Below are 23828 nucleotides of genomic sequence, written 5' to 3'. Positions count from 1 at the left end.
CAAATAATAAAGCAAAGAATAATAGAAGCAATCTTGATGATTGATGGAAGGTTGTCAATCCTCCAATAAACCCCAATAATCTTCTAATTAGCCAAATAAAACTAAGAACAATTGAGAAATTAAGGAAAGATTAAGATGTGATTAATATTAAAATGTGTATTACAACTAAATTAAGACTAGATTAAGACTTGATTAAGAGATGATTAAAGATTGATTAAGGGTTCATGATAATCTAGGTATTACAATGGAGTATTTATACTAAAATTAAGTACAAGGATTAGGGTTACTAAAGGCTTAAATGACTATTAACACCCTAAGGGTATGTTTGGATAGCAAAAATGGAGGGAAAGGGAGGGGGAAGGAGGGAAGGTAAAGGGAGAGAAGGGAAGTGGAGGGGGAATGGAATGTGGTTATTTGGATACAATTTCCTTACAAATCTTGCCTATTGTGGAGAGATTTTGATTAGGCTTGTAGGAGGGAAATTGGATCCCTCCAAATCTCTCCCCCTCCATTTCCCTCCACCCTCATTAGCTATCCAAACAAGGGATTTTAAATCCCCTACTCTCCCTCTCTTTCTTTTCCCTCCAAATACCTCAATCCAAACACACCCTAAGAGAAACTTGAGGAATTGCAACTCCCGAGGGACATGCGCGGATCGTGCTTGCAACTCTCACCAGGATCCGCTCGTCCTTGCCTGATGCACGGCTGGTCCTGTAAGGAGATCCCCTCGGGCTGGCAATCGGGACGCTCGGATCGTGCTTTGGTCCGCTCGTCCTGGGCTCGGACCCGCTCGGATCGTTAGACAGAGTCCTTCTCTTGTTTGGCTCCTTAACAATCCGCGGGGATTGTGTTGGGGATGCAAGGATCTTTTCATCATTGCCCATTTCCCTTTATTTATTTGCTTAGGCCTCTAGTGTCGGTCTCCTCTTCGATGCTTGGTCATTAGATGCGATCCATTTAGCTCCATTTCGCTCCATAAATGCAAGGTTAGCGTTCCCCTCCTACCAAGGACACAAAACCTCAAAGAATATGCAAAATGGAAAACTAAAGATAAGAAATGACCTAATATATGCTAGAAAGCATGGGAACGAGGTTAATTCGGGGACTAAATATACTCAAATATGAGTCACATCACCAAGGAACCTTTAGACCCACATCTCTGAGCCAATTATAACCATGAGTTACTTTTTAATCAGTTGAGCCTCCTAAACAAGTCCCAGACAAGTAAGCATGTCTGAACTAAAACATGGTATGTGCAATTTTCTTCCAGGACCAGCTATTGTAACTAGGAGAGGAGTGTAGCTAGTCTAATCCCTGCCTTTCATATACACATGATCCACCCATCTCACCTAAAGATGGTCCTTCTTATTGGCTAATCACTAATCATATTTTCCAATAAGAACTTTGTTCTAAATTTTTGATGCCTTCATACCTAACCCCCCCCCCCTATATAATTTCTACAAATTACATTAATTTTAGAGATAACGCCATTTGGAATAAGGAAAATAGAGGACCAGTAGGAATGCATGCTAGTGAGAACAGAATTAACCAGTGTGAGCCTGCCTGCATATGAGAGTTGTCTAGATCCCCCAAGATCTGATTTTAGCAGTAATTTTATCAACCAATTTCATGCCTTTATTTTTTGCAAGTTTTTTTGCAGAAATGAGGATACCTAGGTATTTAAAAGGGAGGGAAGTCTTCCTGAACCCAGAGACATGCAAAATTTCATTAAGCATACTCTGATTTACCCCCATTAAAGTAATTATCATACTTCTCCTTATTCAAACATAGGTCAGAGGAGATAAAAAAGGTAGCAAAAGTTCTGAGAATCCACATTATTGATTGATCATTCCCCTTCGAGAAGAGTAAAAGATCATCAGCAAATAGGAGATGGTTTAATTTCAAAGGAGAACACATGGGGTAAAACTTGAAATTAGACTGTTGGCCAACTACATTGAGAATCCTAGACAGGTATTCCATGCAGAAAGTGAGAATCCTAGACTATGGAAAAACCCAAAGGAATTGCCATTAATGGCCAAAGAAAAAGATGTAGTGGTGACACAGACCATCAACAGCTTAATAAACTTCTTACGAAACTTTAGTGCATCTATCATTTGAGCAAGGAAATACCACTCCACATATTCATAAGCTTTTTTGAGATCAATTTTTATGAGACATCTAGGGGATGCAGTTTTCCTATTATACAGTCTCACTATGTCCTGACAAATCAAGATGTTTTCTCCTATATGTCTGCCCTTCACAAACCCACCTTGGTTAGGACTCACAATCTCAAGAAGCACATCACTCAATCTAGAACACAAGAGTTTAGCAATGCACTTATAAATGGTATTACAACGGGCTATTGGTCTAAATTTGATAACACTACTAGGGTTTGCAGTCTTAGGAATGAGAGTGATCCTAGTAGTGTTAATTTGTTTAAGAAGCTTACGATTTCGGAAAACGGTCAGCACAGCATCACAAACATCATGGCCCAACAGGATATTGGTCTAAATTCCATAGCACTGATTTGTATACCCATCTAGCCCAGGTAATTTTGTAGCAGGTATGGAGAAAATACATTTTTTAATTTCAGCAGCTGTGACAGGTCTCATCAGAATAGAGGACAGTTGATCAGTAATGAGCTTACCAATCTTGACAGTGGGGATGTGTATTGCTTTAACTGGTTTGCTACTGCCCAGGAGCTCTTTATAATAGTCAAGAAATGCCTTCTCAATAGCATCAGGTTCCACATGGACCAAGCCATTCATATCAGTAATATGCAAGATTTTGTTGTGAATATTCCTAGCTTTGATCTTATTGTGATAAAAATTAGTGTTCTCATCCCCTCCTTTAAGCCATGCAGCTTTGGCCTTCTGTTGAAAAAAACTAATCTGAGCTTTTTGAAGAGTAAGATAGGAGGTAGCTTCCATCTTCTCAGCCTCAAGAATATGAATATCACTAGGATGTTGATGCATCTGAGTTTGGAGATCTCCTAGGAGAATTTTAGCCACTTGAGTAGCTTTTTTAATATCAGAGAATTTGTTCTTATTCAAATCCTTAAGGGGTTTCTTGAGATTTTTTAATTTAGTAACCACCTAAAACATCTTGATCTCATTGATGTTCTTCCTCCTTTCATGTTGCACAATAACATTGAAACCAAGATCCATCCCCCACATATTCAAATATCTGAAGGAGGATTTCTTATAAGAACAATCTTTCTTTCTTTAGCTAATGCAGCGAGTGTGATAAAAGAGCCCTTCATTCATAAAGTAGGCATAACTATCAGGATAAAGATTCAGCCACTCCTTATTCACCAGATATCTATCAATTCTAGAGAAGACTTTTGTAGTGGGGTCTTGTTTGTTATTCCAAGTGAAAAAGGCTCCTTGGGCTTGAAGATCAATGACCTCACAATAATCTACACATTCCCTGAAATCTACTAATTCACTATCTTGAACATCTCTTCCCAATTTTTCATTATAGTTAAGCAGAGCATTAAAATCTCCACAAATGCTCCAAGGAATGACACACATATCTTTAAGTTGTTTTAAAGAATCCCACAGAGATTTTCTCTCATCATCAGAATTGAAACCATAAACAACTGTATACCAAAATCTTTCACCCGTACTGATTTCAGACACATCCACTGTAATTTGTTGATCAGAAGTAGAAACTAATGTGACATTAAATACATGAGGAACCCAGATAATCCATACTCTCCCCCCAGGATGATGATTATTATTAGGATTATTTCACAAGAATAATCCATCCTATTAGTGTCGCACTTATATTAATCCAACCTTCATATTAACTCACAATAATACGAACTATCCCACAACCTTCCTAGCTAGCTTGCACTTACCCACTAATATGAACTGCTAATTCCGATCATATTATTTAACCTTATATTTGACTGCCTTTCTTCTTCATTTTAATTTATTTCATCTTCTTCTTCTTTATTATGATTCTTCCTGCTCTTTCTTCCTCCATTACCATCCTCTTCTTTTCCTGAACTTTTTTGCAAACAAGAAATCTTCTTTTTGTTAATGGTTACAAATGATAATATCCAAAACTTGTGTTCACCAATCTTTTTTTTTTTCTTTTTTCTTTTTTTTTTTTTACAGTAGCATCAATTGAGGATAACAAGTGATAAAATCAGTACTTTTTTCTCTTTGTCTTTTGAAGCTGATTTGCTCATAATTTCAGGTTTAATCCTGATTTGTGAGTCCTTTGAGATTAAAAGTGTTTTCTGTGCGTACCCCTTTGTGCTGAGATCGAATAAGAATCTTTTTTAATTAATAGTTTGAAGATTTCTCTACTTGGTTCCTCCTGTCAGGCTTTCTCTCTTTTCGTGTGAATCTCTCTTTGTTTGGGGTTGTTTTTTCAGGGAATCGGAGTGCTGTTAGTTTGGGATGATCTTGGGGACTTGTTGAAGTATTTGGTCTGGTTGCTCTTGTTGCTAGTATCATCGTGTTTGTGCTCTCTTATTTCATATAAAGTTATTTTGGAGGCTTGAGGTGGTTATTTATGGGGGTTCTCTGTTTCTTTTTCCTTTTGTAGTCGAGCGTTTCCATTAGTGGATGATCTGGTTTGGTAGTGGTGGTGATTGGCTGGTTATGGTGGTTCCTTCTCCGTCTAGATTATCATACAAGTCTTTGATTCACTTTCCTTTTTCAACTTTTGTTTACTGCTACTCTTTTCCCTCTTTCAATGGATTATCAAACTTTTCTTTGCAATCTTAGCGAGTTGTTTATCTTTGAGGACAATGATGTGGACGATGAGGAATTACTTATCTGGATTATGAGTATGGGGGAGCCAACTATTTTCACTATTCAGTCGATGAAAGATAGAGGAAATTCTCTTTTCAAAAAAGGAAACATATCCCTAGCAGGTAGCCTTTACAAACAACCCCTAAATTTCCTATGTTTTCTTGGTTTTTTACCCCCTCATGATCAGCATGATACCTTTTCATTTGCCCTATCCCTTGTTCTAAATTTAGCAGCTTGTGAATTAAAACTTTCTCATTACGAGCTGGCTAGCCGCTACTTCAAATTTGTTTCACAATGTCAAGGCCTTATATAGTAAAGGCTTAGCTTATAAGCAACAGAATCTTCTCAAAGATGCTCTAGTTGACTTTGAACATGTTTTACGTCTTGATCCGAACAATTCAGAAGCTAGTCGTGAGATTCTCGCCGTGGTTGACAGACTTGCAGTGAACCCTAATGGCAAACGGGTTGCTTTTCCTTTTGACCCGTTGGGCTCTTTGAATAGAAGCAAGAAACCACTTCTTAGTGTTGATGTTGCTGACAAACCTGTTGTAACTTGTTTCTCTTCTGGTTGTACTGAACCTATGAACATTGAAATAAATTCTGGTCATGCGTCCATGGTTCTTGATACCACCTGTGAGGCTGACACGCCTCTAGCTGTTGAAGGTAATAACTCTACCGTCGAAGGTAATAGCTCTACCTCTCCCTTCTTTCATGATAAACTGGCGAAATACTCGTTCACCAATAAAAAGAATGCTAGAAATAAATTGTATATTTCGCCCCAAGGTTATGAGGATTTGTTGGTTGGTAAAGATCTCTCTTTTTTCCATGTAGGTTCATTGTCTTACATGAGGGTTCGATCCCTCACCTCTAAAAACTCTATCCAGACGGGAACTCCTCATAAAGATATTTCAAGGGTAGCAAAAGTTCCCATTTCTTCTCCTTTATCTAAGGAGCTAGTTGAGATTTCAGTATTACATCTTGAGAATGATAAGGTGGTTCAAGAGGACGTTGTTTTACAAATTGCTAAAAAGAAGCGGGTATCATCAGAATCCGCTCAATTTAGAAAGATATCTGCGGTTCTGTTCCAGTTTGTTGTTGTTAGGGAAAACAAGAACAGAAGTTGTAGACGTCGGGCAGATTGTTCCCAATGTTGAAGTCGTGTAACCCACGGTAGTATTCATATGAAAAAAAGATCTTCGGTTTCTGTCGATTTTTCTCTTTCTCTTTGCAGGTACACCAAGGAAGTTGTAGCGGTGAAGAGGGCTAAAAGGAAGGAGACAGATCTATTCCACTTTGATGAATTTTATCATCCTCCTTTTAAGAAGTATCGTCTTAACTTTTCCGTTTTATACCCGTATAACGTTGGTTCGATTAGTTGGCTTCTTATTACCCTAAAGAACTCCGGTATCCCGGGGTTTGTATTGTAAGTGACTTTCTTTTATTTTAATATCAGTTTATCGCTGTAAAAAAAAATAACATACCCAATACATTAACAGCACCACAGAACACGATAAATCTTAATTCAGTACTAGATAATTTTTAAAAAAAATTGAAGAGAATAAAGGAAGAAAACAGCAACTTACCATGAAGACCCGTTGGCACCTGTTGACAACGACGATTACAGTGTAGAGTTTAGACAATAGCAACTAAATCCATGGTGCTAAATGTAAAAGGCGAGTAAAGTAAAGAGGAAGGAGGTGGTGGTATTTCGCTTTAATTTACAATGGTGTACAAAAATGGACTCAACAACAAAAATGAGGAAATGCAGCAATATCTTGATGAAGATTTAGAGGGGGAGAGTGTGTGTGAAGATGAATGGGGAACTAAGAAGTAGGAGAGAGAAGTGATAAAAATGACCTTTAAGTTTAGGGTTTACCTGTAGCCCTTCGTCTAAGTGCAATATGGGTAGATTGTGGATAGTTCGTATTATTGTGAGTTAATATGAATGTTGGATTAATATAAGTAGGACACCAATAGGATAGATTATTCATGTGAAATAATCCTTATTATTATTATTAACCTCATACCAATGATTACCTAAATTATTAAGAACAGATTGAAAATCATGCCCCGTAATCTTAGTCTCAACTAACCCAAATAAACCAACTTTATTATAATGTAAAAAACACTTAATATATAATTGTGTATTAGGGTTGTTCATACCTCTTACATTCCAGCAACCAAATTGTTTATTAGGGTTGTTCATACCTCTCACATTCCAGCAGCCCAGATTATCCATTATCACTTGTTTGAGTATGAGTATTAATTCCCCCTTTCATTTCTGGACTGATTAAATCTTTATTCTTTCCAGGACTAATCATGCCCCTGTGCTCTGATGTACAAGCAATACCCTCATTCCTATCTAGACTTGCATTCTCAGAGACCAGAGCTGCAGCATATCTACTAGAGGAAGATGCCCCAGTGTTATGCTCCTACCTAATTATCTGAATAATGGGGCTAACTAGAACCAAAACACTAGAATCATGATAAGTAGGGCCTTCAAATGGTGGCTCAGTAATTGGATCAGGCACTACAATAAGGGGAGACTTGCCTTTATCCAGAACAGGTTTAGGTCTAGTAATAGGCCTCCAAACCTGAGTCTGCTTAGGGGCAGGAACAGGAGCAGGAGCACTCTTCCTGCACTCCTCTTTAGCATGGCCAATCCTTTTGCAGAATGAGCAAATAACAGGCGGGAACGGCCAACTAAGGATGCTAATTTGATCAAGCATTGTTCACCCCATAATTTAAGCCCGAGTCCACAAAGTCGAATCCAGATGGGAACGGCTTTGACTTTTTCTTTAGCAAGAGATGTATTTTCTGTCTCTGACTTGACCACCAATGGCTTATTATCAAACATGGGAAAACCTTGCTTGAGAACTAGGTCTTTGCACTCCATAGTCAGGAATCGAACAAGAAACCATTAGGTAAGAACGACAGTTTATCGTACTTATATTTCCCCCGAAGTCGTTTAACAAACCCGGATAGGACTTCCCATGGAGGATTCCCCTCCTCCCCCCACCCAAAACAAAACACACCACCGTTGTAGACCAATAGTCTAACTCAGGTTGAACATCCTCAACCGTAAGTTGAAGTAGTTGATCAGAAGATTGAACACTTACCAGAGAGCGGCCACGCTTCCTCCCTGTTATTTGAGTCCAACCCTTAGTCTCATCAGTGGTAAGTTCCTCTTCCTCATCAATGAGAGATCCCTCTTCCTCAGACGCCCTTAAGTCAACCATTGAATCCAATTCTAGAGCAGAGATATCAACCATCTCATTAATCGATTTCGAGGTTTTCGCATCAACAGATTGAGGGATAACCTTCTCTCTGTAGCCGTAGTTTCCACCATTGCAACCGTATCGTCTAACTTTAAATCAGGAGGATTACTAAAAGAGAGTCTTGTTCTTGCTCGAGATCTAATTTTCTACTTTTTTGTGATTTTTGATTTAGGTTTTTTGCCATAGTGCAAAGAAACCCTAGATTTTTAGAAAGAAGGCAGAACTTTCTCTTTAGTCATAATCACATTACACAAACTAATCGGTCGATAGTCATGCACCGCTTCCGGATTATCACACTTTAGAACCAAAATATTTTGTACAAGTATCACCATCAACCATCCATTTTAGTTTAGCCCTTTGCCTCCAAAACACCGTTGCTGCTCTCGAGAACTCTCGAACCTCATTATTAATCTTTGAATAGACGTCATCTCCCGTCCTTAAGAGCCAACTCCATACCATACTCTTATTTTGAGTCAAAATCTACTTCATGTTAATAATCAATGGACGTATTCGAGTATGAAACTAAGCATGAGAGGCAAATTTAATGTTAGTGCATTCTCTACAACTTACTCTCTCTTCCCAGTGAATAGATTACACTTACTTTATTTTGTGAGGGGAACCTAAAGCAAATGAAAACTATTGACTGAAACGGAGGGAGTATCACGCAATCTGGTATAGCTTTCCATGAGGAACAGCAATACAATGGGCTTAACTGTTCAGTAACTGCGGTGATGTACATATTTCTCATTTGATCATCTTCAAATTGTCGTATTAAACTAACTTACAAGATAATGACTTCTTTATATACAAGGTAAATACAGGACAAGTACAGAGAAAAAAGAATTGTTGTGTTAAGTTACAAATGCCACCTTTAACATGCATCGGAATAAGCTGTGCAAGGAGCAAACCGATCCACCCCATGTCGGAAATTTGAAGAAACACACCCAATGCTTGTCCGAGTTTTCCGGTGTTCGTATATTCTTTGGTTAGGCAGTGTACTCTGGCTTCACTCGTGGCCAAATACAAGATCCTTTTCAAACAGTTGCGGCTGATACTTTGACACTCACCAGCATCTTGACGCTTGTAGTAGAGTTCGAGTAACTAGCCTATATCCCTCTATGTCAAAAACTGTGCAAGAAAAGAATTGGAGTTGGGTTACAGAGAGTATGTTGTTATTCCTTAGGGGAATTATGCAGTCTCCTTTGTTAGTTAGACCTGCATGACGCATGTCCAACTATGTTCTTGAAAAACACGAGTGCAAAACTCACTAAGCAATACTTCATCATAGCAATGGGATCACTTTCTTCGAATGACCAGCAGGCCGATGAAGGCTATGACGCGACTAACCGCACCATATATGATGAGGATCATGATACAGTACTTCCAGTGATGAAGACTATAGTTTAATTTTGCTAGAGCGCCACATCGATTTATCAGCCACACACCATAGTACCTGAAACCAAAATTTAAATTCATTACAAGGGTGCAAAATGATTATCATTTGGAGCATTGGCTCAATAACTATGAACTGAATACGACCTATAGAGAAGCTTTTGCAAAATGAATACGACCTATAGAGAAGTCGGACATGGTGTTGAGACCTAATGGTATGACACTTGATTTAAAGAAAGCCAAAAAACATTGGCTTTTTTTTTTTTTTATTACAAAATAGCTAACACTGATACTTGGGCAATAGAAACTAGAACCCATGTAACATAGCTCACAGATATAGTTAAAGTACACATCATGTTACAAACATTGTAGATTATTATACATTTATACCTCCTCGCATTTGCGATCACGAGTGCTTCTAAAGCCCACTTTGGATAGCATAGATTAGCAATAACTTTTAACCCAGAATTGTTTAACGCCTGTGTAGAAATCAGCGTCAAGCAAACAGGAATGAGCACTGAAAACTGCAAGAAGAAAAAATCAAATTCAGCAGAAGGCCAAACAATAAAAATGAACAGGAGAGATTTATTCAATAACATATAAAATAATATTTCACTTGGAAACGCACCAGTTGGGCGGGCCCCGGGTTTAGAAAGGTGGCAAAAGCATAACCCATGCCCGTCACACAGTAAACAAGACAGATCAAAACAGTGTAATTGTCGAGGAAGGTAGATCTTGGGTTTGTGAAGAAATAAAACATGGAGAGATAAACAACAGGCTTGATCACTGAATTAAAATGATCGATGGTATCTTTTGCAAGAAAATGTGCCAAGCTGCTCATCCCAGAAGCACTTTCTCTCATATAGTGTAATTTGTCAAGAGAAAAGGTCCTAAGTGCAGCAATTTGACACAAGAGAGCTGCAACAAGAGAAAAATTAGTTGCAAATGATTAGAAAATTTATATGGTCGAACGAACTATAAAAAATTATCTCGAATTGTAAAATCTTGTCATCAGAAAAATAAAACCAAAGAAATTGCTTTTCAACTTACATATAGCAATGATTGTATATGAGTATCCACTTGCTCCAAAATTTTCATCACTAATTTTGGATATAAGACCTAAGCAGGCTCCAGCAAGTAGTAAGATAAGATAATCTGTTGCCAATAACTTGGCTTCCCGCAACCGCTGTTTGGTTATTCTGGAATTGAACTTAATGGTGTTATTAGTTGATCGTAAATGATTTAATGGCAAGCATGTGTGATCTCAAACTGCTACGAAGTATATTTTTCTACAGCATCATTATCATCAACCACTACCACAACAATAACAACATTATCCCACTGCCTCAAGGGCTCCCAAATTGCAGGGTAGAGGGGGACAAGAGGTTAGTAATAGTTGTTATCATATGAACCCAGTGTGAAAATTGCGTCAATATTTTTCTACACATCTTTTTGTCAACTTTTATCTTCGAAAAGGATTGATAAATATAAGAAGTTAGAAATTATTATGAGGGCCAGAATACAAATCAGTACTCAAGGAATTCTTGCAATGATCATTTTAGGATTTTTAACTGACATTACAAAAAGGCTTTTGTCACAAAAGCAGCAACAAGTAAAAGAAATAGATACGGAATAAGAGTTATCAAATTTTTTGGAGCCTTGATTCATGAAGATTTTTGAGTTATCATTCGGGGCAAAAGTTAGCAAATTGATAGTCTACCCCTAGACCCTAGTTAGTTAGTTAGTTAGTTATTTATTCAAAACCCAAACCAAAAAATACACACTTTATATGTCATATACTCATATATTCTCAACATATTATAGACTCGGTAAGACTATCCAACCCAGATGTGTGTGTCCACGGATAGTACTCAGATTACTCTGCTATTTTATGAAAATTCCCATATATTTGGTTGAAAATGAAGCATCCCAACTCCCGAGTGTCATAACTCATGCCCATATTGGAGTGTCAAATATCGAACAGGAACATCCGAGGGATGAGGAAATATGGAGTCTAAGCAACATAGTCACAATACGAAGACGCACTTACAATGTCAAAGCCACAACACAAAGTTTACCTGCCAAGGAAATACTTGTATTGCAGGATAACACCAGGGGTCCTTCGATTAGATAAATCCTTGCGCCTAAAGAATTTGTGTTGTATGTGATCGCGCTGCAGCTCAACATTATCCCTTACATCCTGCCACAGTTCCCCTGCAAAAGTTTCATCCTCACCAACTGAAATATTAGATTCACTTCTCTGAGACATTTCAAGCCCAGCAATTTGAGATTGCATGTCCTCAGGCACTGGATATCCATTATGAAGCATCCATCTGACAGGAAGCTCTTTATAATTAACTCTAGAACTTGCGCTTGGTTCAACCAATCCCTCTAGAATATCAATAAAGTAGTCTGGTGGATTCACGCGTTCCGGGACATTAATTCCCAATCCTGAAAAGTACTCCTCTACTTGCCTAACTGATCCATGGTAGACCATGAGACCACCTTTTGCTAGAAGTATCAAATCATCAAACATCCTGAACAATGCGTAGCTGAAAGAGACAAAATAATGAGGGTCAAGTAGAATAGATAAGTGTGCAATAAGATTAAACGATTTTAATGAAGCTGTTCCAATATCCATATGACCATATGAGAAAATATTTGAATAACTCATGGTTGGATGTTGGAACCTAGCACCAATTATTACTGGTTTACTGTCGGGAATGTGAGACCTACTTAACTACAAACCCTACCGTACCAATTAGCTTACCTCATTTAATTTCCATATCTGTCAGTCTCATGATAATATTATCACAACAGCGCCTCATATGAGAATAGACGAATTGTTATATATGATGACAATATTAAAACTACGAGGCGTCAAAGACTCTGAACCCACAAAGGCATACCTTGGTTGATGAACTACCATGCAAATATTCACCCCTGCAAGAGCTTCGTGTTTAAGGGCTCTAAGAAGTAATCGGGAAGATGAACTATCCAGGCCAGAGGTGGGTTCATCCAAAAATAGAAGTGACGGTTCCATGACCATCTCTAAGCCAACATTTACTCGCTTCCTCTGTCCTCCTGAGATACCTCGTTCCTCCACTGTTCCGACCAGGGAATCACGTACTTCTTGTAGTCCCAAGTTCATTATGACTCTTTCCAAAATTAGGACTTTATCTGCTCTTGGCAAATGAGAGGATAGTCTACAACAGAAGGATGCAAATCATGGAATCGCATAAATGGACAGTCGTCAATTAAAAGAATAATACAAAGAAAATTTGCTCCAACGGACAGAAAAAATATATTAATTTAACTGACTTAAAAGAATTCCAACAAAATGTTCTCTCTTCTATTTGAGCTCCAAAAAATTGTGATTGAAAAGAATATCTTAAAATATGCAATTATTGTCTCAACTCTCAAGGTTCCAATATGAACATACCTGCAACGCGCACTGAACCATAGGTTCTCCTCAACAGTCAAGTTTCCATGTACAATATCATCTTGTGGTACAAACCCAACAATCTTCTTGTACGAGTGAATTGACTCGGGTCTTCCATTTACGAGAATTAAACCATTTTGTGTGCATCCGGTCGCCTTTCCAGCTAAAGCTGTGAGAAAAGTAGTTTTCCCGGCACCTGATGGACCCATGACAGCAGATATATGGCCAGCCATTATTTTACCCGTAAGATTTTTTAAGAGATGTCGTTTCTTGCCTTTCAACGTCAGAGTTAGATCTTTAAAATCAATTTCAATTAGAGGTCTTTTCATAATTTGATCCCCAGTAGCCATTGAGATAACTCCGGAAAATGAAAGATTCTCACTTTGCCTCTCTCGTGATTTTTCCCTTTCGATTTGAGCATATGCGTACTTAAAAATCTGGCTTTCTGTATTATCATTTTTTCCTTTCGGAGTATTTTTCTTAGGAGTTTTGCCTTCAATCTCAAGACCTGATTTCGGATTACTTGGAGGCTCATCTACAGGTAAATCAGCCATGATTACGGATGATGGCTGTGAGTCACTCATGATTCTTGCCTGTTGAACAGATAACAGAGAATCATCTGGTATGACTTCATCTTCATGAACAATCTTGAGCTTTCTCTGAGAAAATCTCCTTGAAAGATTAGATCGTAATTGAGAAGCATGCTTCTTAGCAGCGTCTTTCGCAACTTTCCACCTTGCTCGAACACGTTCATTATGTTCCACACTTCTAGCCGCTCTTTCCCTATATTTGGCACGTCTTCTTTCTCGAAGAGCTAGAAGTTGGTCAGAAAAGTTGTACACAATTAGAAGAACAGCAACTAAAGCGATCTGCAAGATTGGTTGAAAAGATGTCAGTTCCCATCATTTAAACAATCCTTTCAGTTTACCAATCTCTTAAAACATCTTTCGTTATTCGATTACTCCAAAGTTCTAATAAAATTAAAAACAGTTCAATCACTAATTAGATTGACAACTACATCATTGACACATTCGGAAATAATGCAACTTACAATGAGCATAATTCCATAAGTTTGAATGTTCTGCTTCTCAGTATTCCCCTTGCATGAAATCAGCTTTGAGCATCCTGCAAATATGAAATATAATTAGTTAAATATCTTAACTTCACAATGCTTAATTTTATTTTTATAAAAAATAAATTTCCTGACTCATCCAGTTGAGCAAAATAAATAAGAACAATTCATTCTTCCTAAGCATTAGTTTTTTTTAACTTCGTAAGCAATAGAATAAATACAGATGTCGTAGTGCAGTTGGTAAAGTCATCGAATAGTGGCACTCATGACCTCTGACTGAAACCGGAAAAAAAAATCAAAAAACAAAGCACTAGTATTTAGCTTCATAAGCACATATGGAGTATTATTTATTATAGGATGCACTTTCAAGGAAACTTACTTTCTTCTGTTGTGGAACCTGTCAAGCAGTAATGTCTGGAAACACATAGAAGAACGATAGAACATTGTTAGAGCTTCCTTTAGTTATTTTGACAAGATTAGTGACAAACTAATAGAATATTTTTACACGGCATTTACTGAACTGCGCATTGAAAGAAAGAGTAGTACCCTCTATCACATGCATCTTTTTCAGTTGTTGTAGGACAGTATGATCCTGCAGGGCAGAATATCTGTTTGCTAGTACCGTAATCAGCCCATATATTTGCTCCACCACAAGTATGGTTTCTTCCAGGAGGGAGTTGATATTGGTATCTGAGGAGAAGCAGAAAAAAAAAACACTATTACAATAAACACAGGCCAATATATGCAAAGGAAAACACATTAACATAGAACGTTTTAGGAATTCCATGTCTTACGGATCACATAAGCCAGTTGATGCATTCAGTGATGCTGATGGACAGTATGCACCCAAAGGGCAAGCTTCAAGGACAGAAAGCACATGTCAGCTGATAGTGTTAAGGAGCGCATTTTGTTAACACATAATGAAGATTAACCAATAGAATTTGGGTAAGACCATCTTAAGACATAGTGAACTGTATGTTTTGGGTGTATCTATCCAACTCGGAATTTTAAAAGCTAAACTCTCCCAAACCATGGTATCAGACTGGATCTTGAAATCGGTTGTTGCATTCTGATCTCAGTCATTGTAGAATAAATGCCGCTATACGCCTCTAAAAGCAGTCACGGTAACCTTCAAATGTCTATATCTTGGACATAGTGCGGTGTCATAGCCTATATTTAGTACCACGCCCTGAGCTATTATAAGACGGACTTGCCTAAACTTTTTGCCAGATTAACTATGCAAGGTCCTGTGATATTTTCATACATGAGAGTTTGTCACTTTGTCTTTGTCACTAAAAGTCTGAAAGTAGCATTCATCAACTTCAAAACAACCCTTTTATGTCTATATACACAAAATACGCAGAAGTTTTGCTTTAGAAGATGATGAAGACAACTTTTGAGTTAACTTACAGGCAGATTCATGCAAAAATCCTTGTGATTTGGAACAGCAAAATAAGTTTAAATCGAGTGAAAAATATATGTAATCAATAGACAATACTTAGCACTCACGCATCATGCAGGTAAGGCCTTGTGGACAAAAGAAACCATCACAGCAAGTCTTGCAGTCAAATGTTCTTGCAGGTATTTGCCGAGAATCGGCCAAGTTAACGTCTTCAGCAGCAACGCTGCAAGCCCATCCGGGCTCACATCCCGAAACCCATGAAGTTAAATTACAGTTCCTGTTAGGATTTATGTAATTGACACTCCCCACTTTATTGAAGAAGCCATTTAAGTAGAACTCTATCTCTGCTGTATTGCATAACCGACTCCCGACATTTCCTGTAAAACCAACATGGCAGTCAAAGTTACAAATCAGTTTCAGCTGTGATGATAGATTGAGTAATACGAGTAGGTGATAGGAGCTACTTTAAGCTCAATTATGGTGCGGACCATTGGCTGGCTTAACTGATAAAGACATTGAGGATGGTACTCATGATCTGGTTCATAATCCGTCAACATAAAGAAAAAAGAAAAAGTGTCAAGTGTCAAATGTCAAATGTCACTGAAAATTTAGGAGCAGCAGTCCTTACCTTTAGTATTTACCATGCAATTAGACAAGAAACCATAGTCTGTATAGTTGAATGCTCTATCCCAATCAGTCTGCCTGAAACATTTTTAACTAACATTAGCAAATGATGAGAAATGTCAAGTGACAAAACTCAGACTATTTAGAGTATCAAGGATTACTAGTTTTACACCCGTGCAAAAAAAATGCACGGCTCGTAACAACAGATGTTAAGTGTTCAATATCGTAATAATATAAATTGTCCATAGAGACGGTATTGAATTTAATCCGGCCTTTTATTTATTATTGTAACCACATATAATGAATTGAGCTTCCTTATTCAAATGTTAAATTCAAATGACGGTATTGAAATTGTAAATATGATTTTGTTCATGCCTGATTACTAAATAAATGTTTTTGTCTCATAATAATGCTTTGTAAGACTTGTGTTTTTTTTTTAAAATAAGAAAATTAGTGATGGTACTTTTTTATAATCATTAAAATCTTTACCATGTGTATTTTTTTTAACATTATAATTATATCACAAATTCTTGTTTCAGACGGGCATATGTGACCATTTTATAGTTAAATGTAACCACAATGGTATTGACAGTGTTACAGCTTATGGTAACTGGTTTTTCCATAATGGTCACATTTAACTGTAAAATGGTTACAAAATCCCGTCTTATTATTTCAGACCAAAAAGGCCTGTCTGAAGCAAGACGCATTGTAATTATATGAATCTTCTTCAAATTTTGCTAAATTTTGTATATTTCTTAACATTATAAATTATAATTATACGAATGTGCTTTAATTCTTATCGAGACTTGCATTTTTTTTTGTATAGAAATGTTATTTGGGTACCTATCAATAAGAAAACCAGTACAAATAATTTGTAATTTTATTCATTTTGTAATTTTTTTTAATTTCATTCAGATGTATTCCTAACATTTTAGGAAAATATATATGTATAATATGTAATTATAAAAAAAGTTAAAACTAAAATTAAAATATCGTAAACTCATTAGTTTGAAAAGGAGAAAAATAAAAGTAAATCAAGTGAAATATAGGAGAGAGGGTAATTAAATGTGTAGGATGAACATGGGGGGTCCTACCTTAATTTTTTTTCTTTTTAATTCTTAAAAACTATGGACCAATAGGAGAGCTTTATTGGCTTCAGCTTTTATAGATAAGGGATAAGGGCCAGTCATTGCATCTCGCTTCAAATAACCGTCACAATTGTATGTATATTAGGTCGTAAGTTCAAATCCTCAATCCCACTGTGACTCCTTTGACACAAAAAATCACAACTACGTACCTCTATGACAAAGTAACCGAACTTGATATTAGTAAAAAACTACGTACATATTCATGAATCATGACTAGCACAACTACATAAGTTTTAATTTTAAACTGTAATTTCAACCAAATATGTAATATATACTCCACACCAACTGCGAATTATAAAAAAAAAAAAAACAAAAAAAAAAAACGCGTCAAGTAATAGCCAAGTGGTTAAGACTTATGTCTAATTGTATCGAATCAATCTGATATTAGCGGTCTAAAGTTATCACATCCACACACACCAAATTAAACAACTACGGAGTAACTAAATGTAATAACACTAAACTAGCCTAACCAAGGGCGGATTTGGGTGGGGGCAAGGGAGGGCACGTGACCAAAACAAATCGGAAATTCTGGAAAAAATTAAGAACAGTGTAACAAACAAGCATATATAAGTGCATCTAGTCCGGTGGTAAAAACACCTATTTTCCTGAATTCCTAATATATAGTTTACCCTTGAAAATTTGGAAGCAAATTAAATAGAAAAAATATTTGAAAATAACTAAAAACAGGAATTAAAGAATTACCCATCAACAAGACAATAACAACATTACCCCCTGTCTACAGAATCAATCGGAACACAAATTTTTATTTAAGAGGGGCACTATCCGTGTTAAATTTTTGACGGGTCAAATAGTTTCCACTTTCATAGGTAAGACAAAAATAAAATGTCTAGATATTTACTAAAAGACTTGTCTTATCTATGCAAATAGTGTTATATATTTGATCCGTTTTAATCTTAGCACGGATAATATCCCTATTGTAATCGGAAATGGCGGGAGCATGGGGTCGACTATAATGTTTTCTGTTTCGAAAAAAGCACAAAAAAAAAAAAAAAAAAAAAGGTTACCCATCAACAATGCAAAAGCTGGCACGAGATTGCATCTCAGAAGCAAGTTTATCAGTGATATTCCCAATTCCATTTCTCAAGAAATTGATAGTTTCAACTTCATTATTAGTGGTTGATTGAGCTTGTATTTCCAGCATGAAAGCAGAGGTGAGTAGCAGAAGCATGTTCAGCATCATTAATGGAGGTTTTTTCCATGCTAATGTACTTGTCATCATCAATTATCAAATTAATTCAATACAATCAGAAGAAATAAATAAATGTTAATTAATGAATGAATAATGATTCAAGATTGGGTTTTGCAGAAACAATGAAAATTTGAAGATTCTTTGTATATTAAAAAGTATAAGTAGGACGTGTACTTGTTGTATGTCTTCAACTTTGATAGGCGGACTTATTTGATTTAGTCGTAATGCATTTTTATAATTTTCTACTCGGTTCTCTCCCTACTAGTCAACAGTCATTTTTTGGTGTTTTTAATTTGTATGCAAAATGTGTTATACTTCCTCCATTCAACTCCACTCTACCTATTTCACTTTTGTACACTATTCACAATTATGTATTCAATTTCGATTTTCTCTCGATACGTAAGTGGAAATATATTCATGTGGGATCTTGTTTGATTCGTCTTTACGAATACATTAAAAATATCTAACTTTTATAATTTTTACAAATACGTAGCTAACGATATTTAGCGCGTAAAACACGCATTGGTAAACGTGTAAAAAGAAAGTGGTAGAGTGGAGTTGAATGGAGGAAGTATTCGTCACTCGTCAGGTGATATCAAGTTTTAGAATCTCCTTTTCACATGCACAGCTTTAGCTTATAAGACAACTCGAAAATTTCGGCATACGCAACCCGTTTTAAACGTGATATTCGATATTATCCGATGATTAGTGACTCGTACTCGAACCTAACCCAATATAAACTCGGCTCGATATTGACCCTTTAGAATTGGTGACCCAACAATTATTAAGCTTAATATTGATCTAAATGAAAGTGGTTTAGTGTTTATCTTGATACGGTTTTTAAAAAAAAAAAAACGCACGAAACAGGTTTTAAATTATATATCTTCCAAATCAGACTCCACCATACAAGCAATGTTTTGTGGTAACTCATTCAACCAAACACGTTTACCTATTGAGTAGGGAGCTAGATGCGCTAACTCATGAGCGGCTTTATTAAACCTCCTTGAACAAATGAAAATGAAACACTCAAACCAACGACATAGTAAGTAAATATCCTCGTAAACTAAGAAAATGTTACTTCTCCCTTTCTTCCGATTGTTTACATCATCCACCACCGTAAGGCGGACAGTCTCAATTATCACCGCCTTCACCCCTGCGTTTTGAGCTTCTTGCAAACCGTATAATATCACCTTCGCCTCTACTATCTTCGAATCTCGCACTATCTGCTCTTGCATCACCATTCCCCACTCGACCATTCTTAAGCCATTCCTACGGACCACTCCCCACCCTACCCTTGTAACACCCCCATCTACCCAGAAGCCTTTAACAAGACATTCCTCGATAGGTGAGAGTGCTACCATCTCGGTTGCCCGAGGTAGTTCATATCATTAGACAATAAAAGAACGGTTTAACACTTTATTAAAACTCATTCGTAAAAATATTGATTACAATATAATTCAAAAACCAAAAGTCTAGCAGCGGAAATAAAGAATAATCCAATCTAAATGTCATGATATCGAAATGAGACTCGGCGGTGACACGCATCCTCTAACATCCCCAAAAGCAGTCCATATCAACCCCATGATCACCTGTCAAGACTCACTGCTCGCCATTTGCCGGCAATATCAAATAGATCACCGCAGACAAGTCAAAGAAGATAACAGAAGAACACACACAAGTCAGTTACTAGTCACACAATCGACAATCTCATAAATAACATATACAATAAATACACAACACCATCATAGCCAACTCCACTCCAATCACATCAATCTCGATGTCTAGCAACGCCTGCTACAAATCAGAGGTAGCAACCTAGAACATGCAATCACAGCACCTGCTACAAATCATAGGTATCAACCGTTAACTCATCATAATACAGTGCCCGCTACAAATCACAGGTAACAACCATCTGTCGCGGCGCCTGCTACGAGTCACAGGTAGCAACCACGAAACCCAAACCATTAATATGCACATCCTCCCTGTGGGTGGGACAACCACAGGAAGCGATCCCAGGCAGAGCCAATCTCCCAATTGACTCCTCCAATACCAATCTCCATCAACAGTATCAACAACATCATAATCACGTCAAAGTAAACACAATAACACACAAATAACTGAGTAGGGAAAACTCTACCTTGGTAGCAATCTGGAACAACCCTAGCAAGGACTAAAATCCCTCCTCTACGAATTCGTTACATACATAATCACATAATAAAAAATTACAACAATATAAATCAATTAACAATAATTCCAAATTCCTAGGGATAAGAAATGACGCACAATTCATCACTAGATGATCAATCTCCTTGCCAGATGATTTAAATGTGATTAGGGAGAGTTTAAGAGTGTTCTAGGGTTAAAACGATGTATAAAATTGTTTAGGTGAATATAAACTCCTTCCCTTAATCACACGAAATCAAACCGGCGAATAAATCCCCAGACTGGCTAACTCAGTCGAGTGCCACGACCTACTCGACCGAGTGGCACTCACTCGACCGAGTACACCCTGATGATCGGTCGAGCATTATAAAGACAGACACTGCCTACACTCAAAGCCCCACTCTGTCAACTACACTCTACCGAGTACGCCCCACTCGGTCGAGTTCTCTCACATACTTCACCGAGTGCCCTAACAAAGAAATACAGAGTATTACAACCCTACTCCATCCATGATACCCGCATCAACATTCCCTTTTTTCAATCCAACGCTTGGTTTAGTCCAACACTTTACCTCCGCCTTTGCCACCCGCCTTTCCGCCTCATCATTCCCCACATCCCTCAAATATAGCCTTATATATTCCGCGTTTCCTAAATAGCCTCACACCTCGTCATGAAATCCACACACTCCCTCGCGTCCAAGCCTGACATTACAACCTCCATCCATTCCCTTGCCCGTTCAAACCCCGTCTCCCTAAACACCTATAATCCCAATTGAAGAGTTAAGAAAGATTAACACCTAACAGGAGGATGGGGTGAATTAAGTGTACCTTTAAAAATTTCTACTTAGCTTGGTTGATAACACAAGTAAGAGCTTTTAAGTACAAAACTTAAGAAACTTAATAGATTGTAAGATCACAAGTAGATACAGTAGATCTATATCACAGTATGAATGACCGTGACACAAAACTAGTAGCGAGATTGACAAGAAATAAGCAAAGGTAAATGAACGTAAAAGTAAATAAACAAACAAGACGATGTTTTAAAAATTGATTCAACCTCTACTCCGAGGCCTACGTCCAACTGTTATTTTATTGTTTGTTTAGAAATTTGCTTAAACTTGCAAAATCCCTTACAATGAAAATAAGTCGCCAACCAATCCGGTTGCAACTCAAACTTAAAGTTACTCCGCTTCAAGAGTTTATAAGTTCTATCTCACAGGTTTACAGAGTCTCTGAATCTCAAGTGTTCACTTAATGAACATGGACATCACGATTAAAACATAAACATGATATCATGGAACAAACTCAATATTTCACTGTGCAGCGAACTGATACAAGGAGATTTTACAGCTTTTTCGAAAACATTTAAAGACTTTAAGACTTAAAAATATTTGCAAATATTTGAAAGACAAAGCTTTAAATGAAGAAATGATTTGAAAAGATTACTCAATAAATGCTTTTCAAAGTCTTAGCAATAAACGAGAAATGAGGAGACTATTTATAGAAGAAGAAGAAGAAGAAGAAGAAGAATACGTGTGTAAAGGAAGGATCCTAAAACACTTTTCACTCTATTATCCGAGAGTTATAAGGGATGTAATCTTATTTAAAAATGTTTAAGAGAACAATCAAATTTGTAGGCTCAAGACAAAAGTCTTTTTTCAATACAAAGAGTGTTCTCTATAAAGCTTTATGGGAACTCTCATTTTTGATATAACTAGTCATTGGCCCGCACCCTAACGGGCGTGGTGTTCTATTGGGTTATGTTATTGTTCATCTCCAATTGTATTAATGTTAGTGTCTAATTTTTGAAAATGAGTGATAACACCTATTTATTTCTGCTAAATGTAGTGTATTACACATCACGTTTATGTGTTTACCTATGGTGATTATTTGTGTGTATTCTGTTCTCAAACATTTCCCTCCAAATTTTACCACATTTTCCTCACAATTTGTCTATTTAATTCCTTTTGTTTCTCATTTCCATTTACAGCTTTCTTTTGTTTTCTTTTTTCTTTCTTTTAAAGAGGAGGAATAAGAGTAGTAAAGGAAGAGAAATGATTCAAATGAAAAATTAAAATAAATATAAGAAAACTCTACTAAAAAAATAACATTTATTAAACCCATCAAATTTCCTTTTAATTAATGTATCAATTAATAAAGACAATCTTATTCACAATGTCATTTTCGTGAAAGAAGCATAGAGTAACTGATGGAGGAGACACAAGAGAAGCAAAGTCAAACAAAGAATATACTTAGCATCCTGAAATTCAACCAATTTCAAAGGATTATAAGTGAACTTTTCAACCAATTTCAAAGAATTATGAGTGAATTTTCTTCGAACTCTTGTTTTGAGGATATAACTATTACTCGTATTACAGTAGTCACTGTTTAATAAAATGATAGTTTGGACTTGTGTAGAATCGGGTAATTACATAATAAAAGGTTCATAGCTACTTAATTATTGACAGGTCTTTCAGTCTGAAGATACTAAACGCGATGGTCTAACCCAAAAACACACCATAAGAATATGCTCTATTTCTTCTTCATTGATTTTTGAAGCTATCAATGGGGCTTAAATCATTAAGATAATAAAAGACATGATGAAGACATGATGATTTTATGGACAATTAACATGAGGTGGTGCTATGTAACCCGGGCTACAAGACAAATAAATTGGCAAGGTGAAATACCTAGCCCTTCACATACCTTTCGTTCTTCATGTTCTTAATCTTTTGAAGTGCAAGTAAGTAGCGTGTGACTATGTGGTATTGAATTTATAAATCAACAAAAAACCCGCATATGAATTTAGAAACATATAAAAAAAAGAACTCAAACACGTGAACATAACCCAAGTTTCCAGCAGGATTTTTCTTTGTCTTTAGGCTTAAGGCACTCATTTTTTCTCATACACTGTCCATAGTTACTTCTCATTGACCCAAGAGTAAAGATGTTTTAATTATAAATTTAAAGAGCAATTCGTTTCACAAAGCAATTGTGTGAGCGTCTCAGTAGCTTGTGTACACGTACCAAAATAAATAAACAAATAACAATTTTATTTCAACAGAACAAAGAAATGTCTTCTTACGAAAAAAAAAACTTTTAAGCTAGAAGCTCGCAAGTGTTACAGGAAAACAAAAGGTAATACATCAAGGCATTGTTCAAGCAGTCCCGAAAGGAGCAAGACATATAGTACTACTTACAGCACAAGAAACGAAATACGATACCAATAAACCAAAGGGGCATAAATGCATAATCTTGTGGAAAACAGGTCGTGATACACTGATACTCCTGATTCTCATATAGGAACCTGAACATCACCACTCCATAAT

General features: G+C 36.7%; 2 protein-coding genes across 3 annotated transcripts; both read right to left on the bottom strand.

Moving 5' to 3' along the window:
- Nucleotides 1-1949: 1949 nt before the first annotated feature.
- LOC141601630 (uncharacterized) lies at nucleotides 1950-2975 on the bottom strand. Its single transcript, XM_074421925.1, has 2 exons — nucleotides 2536-2975; nucleotides 1950-2310 (listed from the first exon to the last, which is right to left on the bottom strand). Exons 1-2 carry the CDS (start codon nucleotides 2973-2975, stop codon nucleotides 1950-1952), a joined length of 801 nt encoding a protein of 266 aa, XP_074278026.1.
- A 5785-nt stretch (nucleotides 2976-8760) lies between these two features.
- LOC141600097 (ABC transporter G family member 24-like) lies at nucleotides 8761-18636 on the bottom strand. Of its 2 annotated transcripts, XM_074420282.1 has the most exons (15): nucleotides 18512-18636; nucleotides 18153-18356; nucleotides 15984-16057; nucleotides 15463-15732; nucleotides 14748-14811; nucleotides 14500-14643; nucleotides 14333-14367; nucleotides 13933-14006; nucleotides 12882-13750; nucleotides 12349-12645; nucleotides 11518-11991; nucleotides 10490-10638; nucleotides 10068-10357; nucleotides 9830-9963; nucleotides 8761-9500 (listed from the first exon to the last, which is right to left on the bottom strand). In XM_074420282.1, the coding sequence occupies exons 2-15, from the start codon at nucleotides 18326-18328 to the stop codon at nucleotides 9344-9346; spliced, it is 3207 nt and encodes a 1068-aa protein (XP_074276383.1). In that variant the 5' UTR covers nucleotides 18329-18356; nucleotides 18512-18636; the 3' UTR covers nucleotides 8761-9343. The 2 variants fall into 2 exon arrangements, with proteins under 2 accessions (XP_074276383.1, XP_074276381.1); XM_074420280.1 differs by having other exon boundaries at nucleotides 18153-18597.
- Between the last annotated feature and the right edge of the window lie 5192 nt (nucleotides 18637-23828).

This window comes from Silene latifolia, chromosome 9, assembly GCF_048544455.1.
Source record: "Silene latifolia isolate original U9 population chromosome 9, ASM4854445v1, whole genome shotgun sequence".
Taxonomy (NCBI): domain Eukaryota; kingdom Viridiplantae; phylum Streptophyta; class Magnoliopsida; order Caryophyllales; family Caryophyllaceae; genus Silene; species Silene latifolia.
The sequence above is the reverse complement of the archived record's forward strand: the minus strand, read 5'-3'. Positions and strand labels throughout refer to the sequence as shown.